Below are 17,556 nucleotides of genomic sequence, written 5' to 3' on the forward strand. Positions count from 1 at the left end.
CATGCTTTTCCAATTGGTACATTTCTAGGCATATAACGTGTCTTGCTGGAAGTTCCTATTTGCCCCAGAGGAGACAATCAGCATGTATGGGTGATCTGCAAGAAGGGATTGATACCTAAATCAGACGAAAGTGCCTCCACATGGATAAGTGACCCAGAGAACAGCCTAAAATAAACTGGGCAAAAGTTGTGTCGGAGGGAAGCTGAATGTTGTCTTTGGCATGGTTCTCTGTACCAATCGCTGTCTTTGTATCTAATAAAAGATTTCACAATGTTCTCATAGATTGATTAATTATTCATTTATCCCAGTCTATAAACGTCTTTAAACCTCAGGCCCTGAGTCATTCAGAAGCCACATAACAAATGGAGGCCGTAGCTACAATATTAATGGCAGCTGCTGCCATTTATATTTTATATACCTGGATCAACAATAAAAATGACAATTTTCCGCCGGGACCCAGGTGTCTGCCACTGATTGGAAATCTCCGCGTTGTGCTCTTAAAGGGACTTCATAAAACTTTAATGGAGGTAAGTGATCTCATGTATGGCATAGATTTTATATGTTACAAGATCCCTCAGTAATAGGCTGTCCTGCTGGGACCTCCAGTCATCAGCTTAGAGGTAATGTGTAGTTTTTTTGTTAACCCCCTCCCCCCCTTTTTTATGTTTTGGTTATTTAACCCTTAGAGGACCGGGCAAATTTCATTTTTTGTGTTTTCATTTTTTCCTCCTTGTGCTTAAAAGGCCATAGCACTTGCATTTTTTCACCTAGAAACCCACATGAGCCCTTATTTTTTGCGCCACTAATTTTACTTTGCAATGACAGGCTGAATTTTTTCATTAAAGGGAACCTGTCACCCCCCGTGCCGGGGTGACAGGCTCCCGACCCCCCGTTAGAGCCCCCTATACTTACCTAATCCCGCCGGGTCCCGCTTCCGGAGGTGGTCGGGTGATGAAGATCTCAGCCGCTGCAGCTCGGCACGCGTGCTGAGAGATGAGTCCAACACCCATAGAGAATGACAGAGTCCAGCGCTCCGTCATTCTTTATGAGCGTTGGACTCATCTCTCAGCGCGCGCGCCGGGCTGCAGCTGCTGAGATCTTCATCACCCGACCACCTCCAGAAGCGTGACCCGGCGGGATTAGGTAAGTATAGGGGGCTCTAACGGGGGGTCGGGAGCCTGTCACCCCGGCACGGGGGGTGACAGGTTCCCTTTAAGTACAATTTAGTGTGTGGTGAAATTGAAAAAAAAAAAAAACACACTTCTTTTATGTTTTTTTTTTTTTTTAGTTTTTACGCTGCTCATCCTGGGGTAAAACTGACTTGTTATATATGTTCCTCAAGTCGTTACGATTACAACGATATGTAACATGTATAACTTTTCTTTTATATGATGGCCTGTAAAAAATTCAAACCATTGGTAACAAATATATGTTCCTTAAAATCGCTCTATTCCCAGGCTTATAGCGCTTTTATCCTTTGGTCTATAGGGCTGTGCAAAGTGTGTCATTTTTTGCGCCATGATCTGTTCTTTCTATCAGGACCTTGACTGAGTATATGCGACTTATTAATTGCTTTTTATTACAATTTTTCCGGATTTGATGCAACCAAAAATGCGCTATATTGCACTTTGGGATTTTTTTGCGCTTACGCCGTTTACCGTGCGAGATCAGGAAGGTAAAAAATTAATATTTTAGGCGATTACGCACGCGGCGATAGCAAACATGTTTGTTTATTTATTTATTATTTTATTTTTAACATGGGAAAAGGGGGGTGATTCAAACTTTTATTAGGGGAGGGTTTTTTATTAACAGCACTTTTTTTTTTAACTCTTAGGCTATGTTCACACTACGTAAAAGTATGGCCGTTGTTGCCAATGGCGCTATGGGAAGCTCTGATGTGGGCACACGCTGAAGCGCCCGCATCAGAGCTCTGCGGCCGAAAAGATCATCCGTCCGGTACTTAAGTACCGGCCGAGATGATCCGCCCAGAGACCGGCCGTTCCGTGACCCGGCCGGGTCACAGAACGGCCGGTCTCTTACGTAGTGTGAACATAGCCTTATACTAGAAGCCCCCCTGGGGGACTTCTAGTATAAGCACACTGATCTCTCATTGAGATCTATGCTGTATAGTTATACAGCATAGATCAATTAGATAGGCACTGGATTGCTTCCGGCTGCTGCATTATGGCGCTGACCCCAGCCGGTAAAGGATGTGTGGATCGTTCCTCCGGGACAACGTCCCGGGTGGGCGATCCACCCCACTAGACACCAGGGATGGCTGCATACAAGTAATCAGATGTAGCTGTCAACTTTGACAGCTACATCTGATTACTTTATTAGCGGGAACGGTGATTGGACAGGGCCCTGGACGTACGGGTATGCCCAGGGTCGCCTAGGGGTTTAAAAAAAATGTAATTTTTCTATCTGTATTTTAAAAAAATCTGGAAATACTGCAGTTTGCATTCAAGCCACTTACCCCAAAACTAGGCTAAGACTTCCTGTAATGTCTTTGATAATAAAGGAGAGGCTACTGTAATGTTATCTACTCAGTATTAGGCTATGTTCACATTTAATAAGAGACCGACCATTCCATGACCCGGCTGGTCTCAGAAAAGGTCATCCTGGCCAGTACTGCAGTAACGGCCAGATTATATTTAGTGCCGCTGAGTTCTGATGCGGGTGCATGCCGCACGCTTCATTGTGTGAACTGACAGGGTTATTTTTTAAAAGCAATACACTCAATTTAAAGCGTATGTACCAGCAGTACATCACTTCTCTGTTTTTACCATGAATAGACCACTGTAGTGCTTTTCTTTTTTAAACTTCGCCTTGGTTCCAGCACACTGAACCGATCAATTAGCCTAAAGCACCGGAGGCTGGCCGTTAACAGTGGGAGGGAAAACTCCTCCCTTCTATGACGCAGCTCCGTTAGAATCAATGGCGCCATGTCATAGAGGTAAAGGCGGTTTCCTCCCACTGGGGGTCCAGGCCTGTGCTCGGTAATAGACCGGCGATGTGTGCGGGAACCAGGCCACGGTTCAAAAAAAGGTCACATTGCAGCATATATAAGTTCTATAGTATAGTAACTGGTTTATGTCTTGTTTGAAGCTGTCAGAGACCTACGGTCCAGTGTTTAGCATTCAGATTGGCATGAAGAAGATGGTGGTGTTGGCTGGATATGATGCTGTCAAAGATGCCCTGATAACCCATGCCGAAGAGTTTGAAGAACGGGCTAGAGTGCCGATATATGAGATGATGGATAAAGGAATGGGTAAGATATTGGCCTAAGTACCTATGTATGTGCAATACTGGAGTAAGAGACCCCCCATTAATACAATAATACATACATTAGGACAACCATTTAACCAATTAAATTCTATTTCTGGAATTACTCACGTGATTAAGGGTTGTCATGTTTAGTTTCTGCTTTTTGTGGAATTAAATGTAAAATTCAACTGAAACTATGCCCATACCTTGAGATGACTTTTACTGACACCAATAATGTAATTGGAGATGAACGAAGCAGCCAGAAATTCGTTTCACGAGCATCGCAAAGTTTTGGTCAAACTCGTTCAGATTCGCGAATCAAATCTTAACGAATTTCATTATTAAACCCAAAACTATAGTAGATACAATACTGGCACGATCAGCCAGTCACTCATCCAATTTCAGCCTTCCTCTCCTCTCTGTTCCTATATCACTCTGTTAGTCTCTCCCTGCTCTGCTGTAACTGCCTGCTGACATCCTGCTCTCTCCTCCACACACAGCCGACTGGCCACCTCTGTTAACGAACCGCCTTATATAGAGGGCGAGGGGGAGGTGCTGACATCACAGAGGGGCCTGCAGCTGATTGGATAGTAAAGTAATTGTCACGGCCGCGGCGGCTTCCCGTGTCCCGGGTTGCCGCCGCGACCGCCTCCTGTCCCGTGCAGCCGCCGGGGTCCTTGTGTAGGGACCCGGCGCTGCTGCTGCTTCGGCCCCTGGGGCGCCTCACCTCTCCTCCGTGCATGTCGCGGTCTGTGCCGGCCGGCGCGCGCGTCCCCGCCTCCTAGGGCGCGCGCGCGCCGGCTGTCTCAGATTTAAAGGGGCAGTGCGCTCCTAATTGGTAGTTGCACCCAATCACTCCCCTATAAATCCCAGCATGCCCTGTCCCCTGTGTTGGGAGCCTCTACATGCTTCCCATAGCGTTTGGCCCAGCTCCCTGTTGTTCCTGTGTCCTGTCCGTTACCTGGTCCCAAGTCCCTGTTCCTGAGTCCTGTCCGTTACCTGGTCCCAAGTCCCCGTTCCTGGTTCCTGTTCCCCTGTCACTCCACCTGTTCCCGTGTCCAGCCTGTCACGTGCTCTCTCATCTGCAGACTATTGCCTGTGCCATCTCCTGCCACGCCTCGCCTGCCGACACCAGCAACCAAGCCAGGGGTAGCGACCTGGGGGTCGCCTGCCGCAGCAAGTCCATCCCGCCTTGCGGCGGGCTCTGGTGAAAACCAACGGCCCCTTAGACTCCGCTCCCTGGTGAGGTTTGTGCCATCGCTGGTGCCGGTCCAGTGGATCCACTACTCCGGGCGTTACAGTAGGCTCCAACATGGATCCCGGCGAGGTGCCTGATCTCCGTGACGTCGCCAGAGTGGTCACTCAACAGGCGCAACAAATCCAGAAACAGTCGCAGCAGATCCAGCAACTCACTATCGCCTTACAGCAGCAGACTACTGCCCAGCGCACACCACCTCCTGACGCTTCTTCTTCACTCCGACTGGCTCTCCCAAGCAAGTACTCTGGGGACTCTAAGTTGTGCAGAGGATTCTTGACTCAGTGCACCATGCACATTGAACTTTTGAGTAGTCAGTTTTCCACCGAGCGCTCTAAAGTGGCTTTCATCATCAGCCTATTGGAAGGTAGAGCCCTGGCCTGGGCCACGCCACTGTGGGACCGTGATGATCCTGTTGCTGCCAATCTCCGGGCCTTCCTATTCGAGTTTCGCTCCGTCTTTGAGGAACCTGCCCGTGCTTCTTCAGCCGAGACTGCTCTCCTCAACCTCTCTCAAGGCAGCTCCTCTGTTGGTGACTACGCCATCCAGTTCCGCACCCTGGCAGCTGAATTGGACTGGAACGAGGCCGCTCTATTGGCCACCTTCAAGAAGGGTCTGTCTAGTCGAGTGAGAGACGTGCTCGCTGCCCGAGACCTGCCTACCTCCCTGAACGAACTCATTCTACTGGCCACCCGAGTTGATACTCGTTTTTCGGAGAGGGAGGAGGAGGTTCGGCATGAACATCTACTAAGCCGTTCCCGTCGCCATCCCCAGCTGGCGCCGGTTTTCCAGAATCCTGACCTTTCGATGTCCCAGCCCTCTCCTGAGATTCCTATGCAGGTGGAACGGGCTCACCTGACGCCTGATGAAAGAATCCGGCGCCTGGAGCGGAATCTCTGTCTCTATTGCGGTGGTTCCGACCACTTCCGGCTGGGATGTCCCCTACGTCCCCAAACATCCGGAAAATGCTCGCACCTAGGTCCGGTGGGACAGGTGTCCCTAGGTGTGAATGCCACCTTTCCAAGTCTGTCTATGCCAGTTTCCATCCGGACTCCCTCAGGACAAAATCATCAGACTACTGCCTTCCTCGATTCTGGGTCAGCAGGCAGTTTTATTGCGGCAACATTGGTCCAAAGATGGCGGCTACCCGTGACACGACTAGCCAGGCCCCTGACTATCTCCTCGGTCACGGGCGAAATTCTTACCGACCGTGTGGACTACCAGACCGCACCTTTAGTCCTCCAGGTGGGTCCTTTACATCAAGAAGAGATATCCTTCTACGTCCTGCCCCATTCTTCCCCAGCGGTCCTCCTGGGACTCCCGTGGCTGCAAGAACATGCCCCTCAGCTGGACTGGAGAACCGGGGAGATTCTCAGTTGGGGTCAGGACTGTTCCAACCAGTGTCTCAAGTCACCTCAGACCAAGTGTACTATGTCGTTTTCTGTCCCTACCAAGCCTCTATCCGGCCTACCGGCAGAAGACCAAGACTCGGCGGATGCCTTCTCTGCCGAGGTGTACCCTCTCTCCGTACCCAAGACTGAGGTCATGTCCTCTCACCACCGGGAGAACTTACAGAAGGACCTCGTCCACAGACCCACATTCCCTTGCCACGTTTTACCGCCTGATCGCCTAGTACCAGTCGTCACCTCCTCTCTTCGGAGAGTACCCCCCGGAAAGACTCATGTTCACCCTGCGCTTCGAAGAGGTATTTTGAAGTGGGGACATTCCTCGTTGGAGGCCGGGCACCCTGGAGTCCGTAAGACCGGCCAACGGATCTCTCGCCACTACTGGTGGCCCAGTCTATCCCAAGATGTCAAAGACTTTGTGGCTTCCTGTGCCATTTGCAGGCAAGAAAGAGGGGGAGGCCAAAGGGGGGGGGTACTGTCACGGCCGCGGCGGCTTCCCGTGTCCCGGGTTGCCGCCGCGACCGCCTCCTGTCCCGTGCAGCCGCCGGGGTCCTTGTGTAGGGACCCGGCGCTGCTGCTGCTTCGGCCCCGGGGGCGCCTCACCTCTCCTCCGTGCATGTCGCGGTCTGTGCCGGCCGGCGCGCGCGTCCCCGCCTCCTCGGGCGCGCGCGCGCCGGCTGTCTCAGATTTAAAGGGGCAGTGCGCTCCTAATTGGTAGTTGCACCCAATCACTCCCCTATAAATCCCAGCATGCCCTGTCCCCTGTGTTGGGAGCCTCTACATGCTTCCCATAGCGTTTGGCCCAGCTCCCTGTTGTTCCTGTGTCCTGTCCGTTACCTGGTCCCAAGTCCCTGTTCCTGAGTCCTGTCCGTTACCTGGTCCCAAGTCCCCGTTCCTGGTTCCTGTTCCCCTGTCACTCCACCTGTTCCCGTGTCCAGCCTGTCACGTGCTCTCTCATCTGCAGACTATTGCCTGTGCCATCTCCTGCCACGCCTCGCCTGCCGACACCAGCAACCAAGCCAGGGGTAGCGACCTGGAGGTCGCCTGCCGCAGCAAGTCCATCCCGCCTTGCGGCGGGCTCTGGTGAAAACCAGCGGCCCCTTAGACTCCGCTCCCTGGTGAGGTTTGTGCCATCGCTGGTGCCGGTCCAGTGGATCCACTACTCCGGGCGTTACAGTAATACAGATAGTAATATAGATAGTATTTATTCATTTATTTTTTTAATTATTTACTTTTTGCTAATTTCTTTAACAAATCGGCGGGAATTCACTTTGCAGAACGGAGCAAATTGACAGGGCTATTCACAGGTAATCTTGATTTGTCAGATTCGCTTTGCTTATCTCTAAATGTAATGAATAATAATTTTGATGAGTATACACAACCAGTTCAGCTTCAATGTAAAGAAAATGGAGAAGGGGAGAACTCTGATGCCCCGCCCCTAACTTCCAAAGCCTTGCCACCCATGAGGATCACAGTAATGATAAAGGCAGTAGCTCTCTGGCAGGACTGTGTATAATGGGAAATTATATGGAGATATTGTATGGTTTTCTTTTTATCATTAAAATCTGAGATCTCTTTTTCTGTTCCAGGTCTATCATTTTCCCATGGTGACAACTGGAAGATGATGAGAAAATTCACCATCTCCACCCTACGGGATTTTGGAATGGGCAGAACCAGCCTAGAGGAGAGGATAGCAGAGGAATGTTCATATCTTGTACAGCGCATAAAGTCCTTTAAAGGTTTGTGGTCGAGAAATATATATTAAGCTCAGAAAGAACTGTAGAATCTGAGAAGTCAACTTTCAGAGGACATTATCCTTTAGACCATGTTCACATAGCCGGGTCACAGAACCGCCGGTGTCAGAGAAGATCATCCCAGCCGGTACTGCAGTACTGGCCAGATGATCTTCACTTCTGATGACAATGCATACAATGGAGCGTGTGGCCGGAGCCGCTCACTCCATTGTGATAACTAACATGTCTTGTGCGGCAACTATTCAATGAATATCGGCAGCAGAAAACTGACATGTAAGTTTTTCATGTGGCCGGATGGAATCCTGGCCAAAGCGTATACTATGTGTATATGCTCCAGATGGGATTCCATTCATTCAAATGCAACATATGTTTTGCATAAATCACGGCCGTCATTGCAAATTGCAACAACGGCCATGATTAATGTAAAACATACGTTGTGTGAACATGGCCTTATGCATGGCCAATTGCTGCAGTACTAGACATAGCCACTGGGTAAGAGGTAAATCCTCTATGAGGATCAGGGTAAAGGTCTGAAGTTCTTCTTCCCACTTTGATAAAAGGATAATATGTCTTGTGTTTTGCAGGTGCTACCGACCCGGAAGTCCTGAAGTGGACTGTTTCCCCACCCAGAATGATGTATCAATATCATACCAGGAGCGGAGAAACTGTTTAAATCTCTGCAGCACTACTGCGAAGGAGCCGCACAGCTGTGTCATTACAGTGCCGTGGAGATTCAAACAGTTTCCCTGCTTCTGGCATGAGATTGATACATCATGCAAGGCAAGGAAACACTCCACTAGAGGGCTTCCCTATCTGTTGCCTCCACAAAATATGGGACGTGGGAAAAGGCGTTTATCAGTAAGAGGGTTTATAGATTTTAGAAAGTACATCCTTTGGAAGTTGGGGAAAATGTAAAAAGGCATACTGTGAGTTTAAAAATTCTGTATAGATCCATAGCACAAATGAATATAAGAAAATTTGTAATGTATCTTACCAGACAAAAATGCTTCCTTTTCCTGTTATGAAACACCACCCCCATTCTTCTCTAGTCTCATCCTGTAGCTATCTCAGGCATGAAGTTCTAGGCAGGACAACTCTTTAGAAGGGGGAGATGGAAGTGGGGAGTGCCTGGTTACAGAGGAAGAGAGAGAGAGACAATTCAATTGCAAGTCTCCCAACAGAGACATGCCCCTAGTTTCAAAGATATAAAGTATAGCCAATACCATCAGTTTAAGCCATAAGAGAAGGTTTGGAATTGGTTAAAGGGGTTATCCAAGAATTAGAAAAACACATAGCTGTTTTTCTATAAACCAAGCGCCACACCTGTGCTTGGGTTGTCTGTCATATTACAACTCAGCTCTGTTCACTTCAACAGAACTGAGCTGTAATGCCACATACAAACTAAGGACAAGAGTGGCGCCACTTCTGGAATGAAGAAGCTTAGCATTTCGGATAAAGTCTTTTTGGGGAGGATACACATATTTTATAACATAAATTTCTGTGTTTTACAGGGAAGCCATTTGAGAATACCAGGCCCATGTACTCTGCAGTTGCCAATATCATTGTTTCAATGGTATTCGGGAATCGTATGGATTATGAGGATCCGCAGTTTAATAGGCTTGTGGATATAAATATTGAAAACACTAAGTTCCTGGGGAGCAAAATGGTTTTAGTTAAGTTATTTTACTTATGTTTCCTTGTTTATGTCTTATTTAGTCCCCTATATAATATTTCTAGCCTAGAAATTATTCAATAGACAATAACCCTATACCTATGGTCCCTTTTTGTCCTGAATGTTAGGGTTGGGCTTGAGTTCTGCTGTGGAGGCTGGAGCAGCAACCAGATAGGAGCTGTATCCACATAACAGGAGAAAATTTGTATTCAGGACTACATGCAGAGTTGCTTTTTATATCATTAAATAAATTAAATCAGTATTAATCAATAAAAAAGTCAATGTACAGGATCGGGCAATGGGCACTTCATATAATGTGCTCACAATGTATTAATAAAAAAAAAATTGTCCACAAATTTGCTACTAGGTGGCGCTGTAGCAGTGTCTGTTTTTTTTTTTTTTTGTTTGTTTGTTTGTTTCCCCCCCTTCATAAATTGAGGCTTTAAAAAATGCACAGATGATCAGGTATTATTTCCCAACAGCATGGCCTCCTTGCTCACTAAAATGTCACTGTCACGGCCGCGGCGGCGTCCCGTGTTCCGGGCCACCGCCGCGGCCTCCTCCTGCCCCATGCAGCCGCCGGCGTCCTTGTGCAGGGACCCGGCGCTGCTGCTAGTTCGGCCCCTGGGGGGCGACTCACATCTCCTCCGCTCCTGTCTCCGTCTGTGCCGGCCGGCGCACGCGTCCCCGCCTCCTAGGGCTTGCGCGCGCCGGCTGTCTCAGATTTAAAGGACCAGTCCGCCCTTAATTGGTTAATTGCACCTATCACTCCCTATAAATCCCAGCATGCCCTGTCCCTTGTGTCGGAGCCTCTACATGCTTCCCATAGCGTTTGGCCCAGCTCCCTGTTGTTCCTGATTCCTGTCCGCTACCTAGTCCCTAGTCCTTGTTCCTGATTCCTGTCCGCTACCTGGTCCCTACTCCTTGTTCCTGGTTCCTGCTTCCCCGTTACACTTTAGTACCTGTGTTCAGCCTGTCATCGGCGGTCACGCCTATAGACCTCTGCCAGTACCATCTCCTGCCTACTGCTCCTGCCACGCCTCGCCTGCCGTCACCAGCAATCAAGCCAGGGGTAGCGACCTGGGGGTCGTCTGCCGCAGCAAGTCCATCCCGCCTTGCGGCAGGCTCTGGTGAAAACCAGCGGCCCCTTAGACTCCGCTCCCTGGTGAGGTTAGTGCCATCGCTGGTGACGGTCCAGTGGATCCACTACTCCAGGCGTTACACTCACCCAATGTAACTTCTGGTTATGGGGTTTCTTAGTGGACCAGGTCAATCATGACTGCCTTGTATCAATGTCAGATCTGATGTACGTTTTTTGTCAGCACATTGCAGCAATTAAAGCTGCATTTAGTGGAGGTTTTGTATATGGAGAGCATTTTTGAAAACCAAGGGTGACATATTGAATGTGATTTGTATAGCTACAGTGCCATCTATCAGTGACATTTTGGGTTAAAATGTTTTATTTAACAAATGAGAAGTGCATCATCCAAAGTCCCCTTTGTCCAGTTTTTAAAGCAGCAAAACGTCCTCCAGAGCCCATGGAGTTTAGGAAAGTTTAATTTTGTTAACCCTTTACTTTTGCACATAGAAATATAACTAGGACTGATATAAAGTATTTAACACTATCAGTCATTGTTCCCTTTTTAAATTGTCTGGTATATTGTATCATTCCAGTTATATAATGTGTATCCAGCTCTGGGAATCTTACTAGCAGGCTATAGAACGATCCGGAAAAACACGGAGGAGCTGTGTTCATTCATGCAGTGCGCATTTATGAAGCATCTCAAAGAGTTGGATGTAAATGATCCTCGAGGCCTTATCGACTCTTTCCTTGCCAGGCAGAACTTGGTACGTGATTTCTGGGTCCATCTACTCTGCTCTTTTAGTATTTCCCTTCTTATTATCTTAGGATAGATATACGTATATACCAGGCAGGTTTACATTCTGTTATTCTAGATTTACCTACCACATCTGCAGGAAGTTTGTTCCAAGCATCTACTACTTTTTGAGTAAAATAATATTTTCTCATGTTGCTTCTGATCTTTCCCCCAACTAACCTCTCACCGTGTCCTCTTGTTCATTTCTTTCTGAAAACACTTCCCTCCTGAACCTTATTTAGTCCTGTAACATGTATAAAGGTTTCCATCATGCTCCCTCCCTTTCTCTTCTTTCCTCCAGACTATACAAATTCAAATGCTTAAGACTTAAAGGGTCACTGTCGTTTAAATTATTATTATTATTATTATTATTATTTTTTTTTTTTTTTTTTTTTTTGTAGAAATCAATAGTACAGGAGATTTTAAGAAACTTTGTAGTTGGGTTTATTAGCCGAAAAATGCATTTTTTATTATAAAAAAAAAACAACAGTTTGAAGCTTTCCTCCCAGTCTCCATGACTGTCTGTGGAGAAGGGAGGGGTTGAGGGAGATGAGGCACCAAAACAGGACAGCAAAGAGTTAATTTACAGCTACATCACCAGCTATCTCCTCTGACTAAGCACTGACCTCTGAATACCAGCATCACACAGCTCCCGGCTGTGTAATTCTTGGTTCTCTGCTGGCGACTAATCTCCCTCCTTCTTCCTCCCCCCTCCCCTCTCCATAGAACAGACAGGACTCGACTGTGTAAAAGAGTCGAGATTTCCTGATAATGAGCAGTGAATGAGAGAGAAAGAGGAGAGGAGGGGTGACCTTGGGAAAGTTTTTTTAAATGCACATAATGGCATATTTGCCTAATAAACCTAATTACAAAGTTTCGTAAAATCGCCTGTACTATTGATTTCTGCAAAAAAAAAAAAAAGAAACTTTAAGTCCAATTTCTCTAAATTCTTTATCAGCTCTTTATGGGGAACTGTATCAAAGTCCGAATAGGCAATATTCATGGTATCACCTTTACTCAGCACTTTTGTATCATAATCAAAGCAACATGTAACTTTAAAAAAAAAAAAAAAAAACAATGAAAATTATGCTAATCAAAGTTAATCCTTTACTCATGTTTTGAGACTCTTAAATGAGTCCCCACATGCTCTTTTTTGCATATTCGTATTTCTCAGGGAGCAATGCACCTAGGATTTCTAAGATCAGTGATCTTTTTCCCGTATGGATCAACTAGACATTACTCCCACCAAGCCAAAATCCTGCTCCACACTGATGAGGGGCAACACCCCAAAACTGCTGTTTGTGGATGTATACCTGGCCTTGGTGTTATCTTTGTCTGGTCTCCCTGAGATCAGTGATCTGTTTCCCATATTACTCATAAACATTCATCCTGTAGCACTGAGAAGAGGAAAAAGGACCCAGTGGAGGAAACCCCTAGGGAACCATGGCTGAAGGATTGCCCTTGTCTTGGGTTAATGCTAACTAATCAAAAGAAAAAAAAATTGATATTGTCATCACATATCTGGTACTGCAAACACAGATAAGATTTACAATAATACATGCATCAATAAACTTGCAAAAAAGAGTCAGTTGAAAAGATTAATAAAGGGAAGGGCAAGAGGAAAATGTTTTTCTCCAGATCTTTTTGTGAGAGAGAGGAAGGGACAGACAAGCCAGGAAGCTACATCTATTCCTAAACCCCATCCTCCGGGGGCAATACACTAGGCACATACTCCTTCCTCGTAAAGCAGAACAACCTGTACTAATGTGTATACCACTATACAGGTAACACTACAGAAGCTATAGGTTCCCTCTCCCAAAGTCATGTCCCCTTTTGCTTAGAGCTTGTCTGGACTGCTGACTAATAGTATGAGAGAAGGATTTGGCCTAAATGGGTTACAGAAGATAAACTATGCTTTGGGTAATCTAGAGAATTTAATAATAATAATAATAATAATAATAATAATAATAATAATAATAATAATAATAATAATCCTTTTCTATCACAAATCCAATGGAGTGTCATTAAAAAACATATGTGACCAATGAAGACACAGGCTCAGTTAGACCTCCCAAGACATCCTGTGGTAACTGACACCAAGTTGATAAGCAGCAGGTCCTTTCAATCAGACTTGATTTTTCAGGAACCCACAGATGATCAAAAAATTATCAGCCGTTGGGTGCCTACAAAACTGTGAAAATGGAACTGGAAGCAGTTGCCTCTGTTCCCTCTGTAATGGTGACACAGCAAAAAAAAAAAAAAAAAAAATTGAAAAAAAATCCAATTTACTCCTCTAACCAGCTTACAGGTGTGTTCACACTTAGTAAAAATAAATAAATAAATAAATAAATAAATGAATGAATAAACCCTGTTATCCAAAAAGCAAAATAGGTAACTGTATCCAGAGGGTTATGTAAAGTGCAAAAAAAGAAAAAAGCTCAGAAAACCATCATCACATTCTGGATCCTGTTAGCTATTTTCTTTTTTCTATACCGGTGTACTGCAGCCTCGGCTCTAGAGAAGAGCTAGTACTAAAATACTTGAAAGCTCGTTGTAGCGTCACATGGACATATCTGTTATTTCGCTACCTGCTACAGGTCACTTTGTCCTGTAGTCATCTGCTTTACCATAGTATGCTTCTGCGATCCTTGGCGATCCAAGGATCCATCTCCTCATGCCTGGCTCATCCATTACACTCGTTAATACTTGTCAAGTATTTTCAAATGCTTGATTTGAGTAAGGAACCCCATTAAAATCAATGGGAGACTCTAGTTCCTGGCACAAACGTTGATTGACACAAGCGTTGTGTCATCTGTGTCATCCCTTACTGCTGCCACTCAATAGAAGTGTGTATACAAAGAGAAAGTATACATTTACGTTAAAGATATTACATAAAAAAGGAATACAACTCCATAAAAGCAATGCATTAGCAAAACATAAAAGTCTCTGGAGTAACCCTTTAAATATTACAATTTCAACATTTGCTTAATAGAACTTGGACAAATCTTTTTTTTTTTTTTTCAACTATATTTTGTTCCTATAGCAAAAATAGAATCAATTATTATTATTATTTTTTTTTTCCCCAACATTTCAGGAGAAAGGCAACCCCCATTCTTATTTTCACATTGACAACTTATATGGTCTGATAAGATCTCTGTTAAATGCAGGGACAGAGACGTCATCCACCACACTCCGCTGGGCTCTACTGATGATGATCAAATATCCTTACTATCAAGGTAATTTCATTGTGAAGCTATGATAATTATAATTAATAGGGGAGATTTCTCAAACCTTGTATAGAGAAGCAACCAATCAGATCAAAGATTACTGCTCCCAGCTCCTCTGCACAAGGTCTAATAAACCCACCAATATTTTTGGCCAACCATCCTAAACTGTGATGGGTGATGGGTGTTGTTTGCTTGACATGGTTGTAGTCCATCTCCTCTTCCTATATGAATCATGTACTGGATAATTATTCTATGCCAATTAGACTGTTGAGAAAAGGAAATTGCCCCTTTAGGGCCATATCTCTTTCAATGACTATACTGGTTGAATTTTCAAGTCATTGGCCCTTTCGGCATCTATGATCCCTTTGATACAGATGACACCTGATCACACTTTCGGGGGTGTCCTATTCTCAATCAGCAGAAGACCGCCATGTTGGATTAAATGTAATTGCCTCTTGTTCCACTATTGATTTCTGTCTATATATTCATACTACTAATATTACATGTTCCATATTCCTCTCCACCCTTATCCCTTCCACACCCTTCTAAGAGATCGCCCAGCTGACCACCCTACATTATTTTCTTAGTAACCCACAGGCTTCTTCACTTGCACATATAATAAATAAATACTGTATAATGAAGTATCACTTCCTTTTTTTCTTTTCCCCCATATCATGAACATTCACCGTCACTAGTCCTATTGTGATACACTGCATCCATGTGTTTTATTACTGCAATTGGGTCATGTGATCAACAGTCTGACCCACAGAAAAAATTACAGTGCTTCATGTATCAGAGGAAGTGATCCGTCCTTGGTCTCCTGACTTCCTGTTATCTGCAGGAAGACATCATCACCCACTGGTAGTTCACAGACCCCGCTCAGCTCTATATGTATAATGTTGCTGCATTCTCAGTTATATACCTCCCCTGAGACTGCATTTTTGTAGCTTTTTTTTTTTTTTTTTTTTTTTTTTTTTTTTGTGATTGCACAAATTGTGGTAAAATGGGACATTTAATTGCAATTTGGTAAAATCACACCAAAAACATAAGTAGAACACGGGCTAAGTCTTCATAAAATACCTCAGTGGTTAGTATAGATCAAATCACTTTGTCTTATGGCAATATTCGTAAGAAAAAGCACCAAAGCTGCATATAATGTGAACTGACTCCTGCAGCCAGCCAGGTGATCAGATCACCAGGCGATTTCCTTAGAGTAACTGCAGTGACAGGACTCCACCCAGTCTCTGTACAAAGAGGCATCATGGAAAATGTAGGCAACATTAGAAAATCATTTCAGTAGGGCAATACGAATCAGTATGGCTGAATCTATGCCTGCAACATTGGCTAAAGCACAAGGCATATAGAACCTCTACATTATTCTCTAATAATAGCCTATTCTGCACTATATAAGTTAAATAAATCCCTCAATGGCATCCTACATGATCACATTTTTATCTCATTGCTCCTTTCTCGCTAGTGGTGCATGCTTCACCCCTCTATAAGCCTAATATGTGTAGTCACTGACTAATCCGGTACCTTAGAAGTATTAAACACACTCTTGTGAATTAGCTTTGTGTTCTCACATTTCTCAAGTACAATTCATGTATTGAAATACCATCCCCCCCCAGAAAAAGTTCAAGAAGAGATTTCAAAAGTGATTGGATTGGGGCAACCCAAGTATAGTCATCGCCTCCAAATGCCCTTTACCAATGCAGTGGTCCACGAGACCCAGAGATTTGCAGATATTGTACCAATGAATCTACCACACGAAACAACACAAGATATCAACTTCAGAGGCTACCATCTCCCAAAAGTAAGTGACCCCCAGCTACAATAAATCACTATAGGACAGCAATATATCTTATACTGTATAGTGTATTTGTTATGTCTCCTTTATAGGGTACATATATAATTCCCCTGCTGTCATCTGTTCTTCATGACAAGAAGCAGTTTAAGTCACCAGAAGAGTTCAACCCAAATAATTTTCTTGATTCCGAGGGACAGTTCATGAAGAATGAAGCCTTCCTTCCATTTTCAGCAGGTAACATATCTACAGGGTGTCGTAAAAGTAAGAAAATACTATAGAAACTCAATTTACATCTATCTATCTATCTATCTATCTCCTATCTATCTATCTCCTATCTATCTATCTATCTATCTATCTACTATCTATCTATCTATCTATCTATCTATCTATCTATCTATCTATCTATCTTTCCCTTTGCTGTTCTCTTTGCATTTATTACCTTTGCTTCATTCTGTAGGTAGAAGAGTATGTGCAGGAGAAAATTTAGCAAGAATGGAGATTTTCATCTTTTTTACCAGTCTGTTACAGAAATTCACATTCTGCCTCCCTCCTGGGGTCAGTGAGGTAGATTTAACCCCAGGTCCTGGATTCGTTGTAGCTCCACTTCCTCAAGATATTTGCGCTATTCCACAGATCCAAGAAGACTGATGAAACTTTTAATGCAAAAAATAATCTAACCTCTAAGGGGTGCGCTAGTCTGTAATTTTTGAGCTATGCAGTTTAGCCCATAAAGTTTTAAGGGGTTGTCCAGAGAGCAGGAAAGATCCTACCTCTCCTGCTCTCCAGAGCTCCACTTTCATTGTCTGCCTGTCTGTACTGATAGCTTCCACAGATGAGAGGGGGCAGGAGAAAGTTTCGGGTGCTGCAACATGTAGGCAAAACCACGACCGCATGCAATGTCCAGTAGCTGTATCGTTTTTTCTGTACTACTCAACTTGCATTGAGTGGAAGCATTGAGGGGCCCCAATCTTTGTGTCAGGAGCTGCAGGAATATCTAAGCCCTGCAGTTCCCAGACCCTGCTCTGATCAAGTACTACCGCACAGCCCTATACAAAGTAGGGGCCGTCACATATCCCCCCCTAATCAACGGAAATGGAGTAGTACAAAAAAAACCTGATACATTTGTTTTATTGAGATTATATATAAAGCAAAATGTTAGCAAAAAAGTAAAAATAAAAAAGTTACCTTTCTAAGTACCCCTTTAAAGTACATAGGTGTCTTTATTATTATTATTGTTGTTGTTTTCATTAAGTGTATTCATAAAAAAAAAATCCTACCATTTTGTTGTTGT

The 17,556-nt window shown here is 44.7% G+C and overlaps 1 protein-coding gene across 1 annotated transcript; it reads left to right on the plus strand.

Annotated features, from left to right (window-relative positions):
- The first annotated feature begins 323 nt into the window (after positions 1–323).
- LOC138796046 (cytochrome P450 2K6-like) lies at positions 324–17,474 on the plus strand. Its single transcript, XM_069975932.1, has 9 exons — positions 324–527; positions 3,109–3,271; positions 7,518–7,667; positions 9,194–9,354; positions 11,029–11,202; positions 14,326–14,467; positions 16,087–16,271; positions 16,358–16,499; positions 16,723–17,474. The coding sequence occupies exons 1-9, from the start codon at positions 363–365 to the stop codon at positions 16,911–16,913; spliced, it is 1,473 nt and encodes a 490-aa protein (XP_069832033.1). The 5' UTR covers positions 324–362; the 3' UTR covers positions 16,914–17,474.
- The last annotated feature ends 82 nt before the right edge of the window (positions 17,475–17,556 follow it).

This window comes from Dendropsophus ebraccatus, chromosome 6 (assembly GCF_027789765.1).
Source record: "Dendropsophus ebraccatus isolate aDenEbr1 chromosome 6, aDenEbr1.pat, whole genome shotgun sequence".
Classification (NCBI taxonomy): Eukaryota; Metazoa; Chordata; class Amphibia; order Anura; family Hylidae; genus Dendropsophus; species Dendropsophus ebraccatus.

What these genes read in the sequence shown, in the direction of transcription:
- LOC138796046 (XM_069975932.1), top strand. Translation starts at nt 363, where the DNA reads ATGGAGGCCGTAGCTACAATATTAATGGCAGCTGCTGCCATTTATATT. An exon ending in GCGCATAAAGTCCTTTAAAG is followed by an intron (nt 7,668 to 9,193) that starts GTTTGTGGTCGA and finishes TGTGTTTTACAG; the next exon opens with GGAAGCCATTTGAGAATACC. An exon ending in CTTCCTTCCATTTTCAGCAG is followed by an intron (nt 16,500 to 16,722) that starts GTAACATATCTA and finishes TTCATTCTGTAG; the next exon opens with GTAGAAGAGTATGTGCAGGA.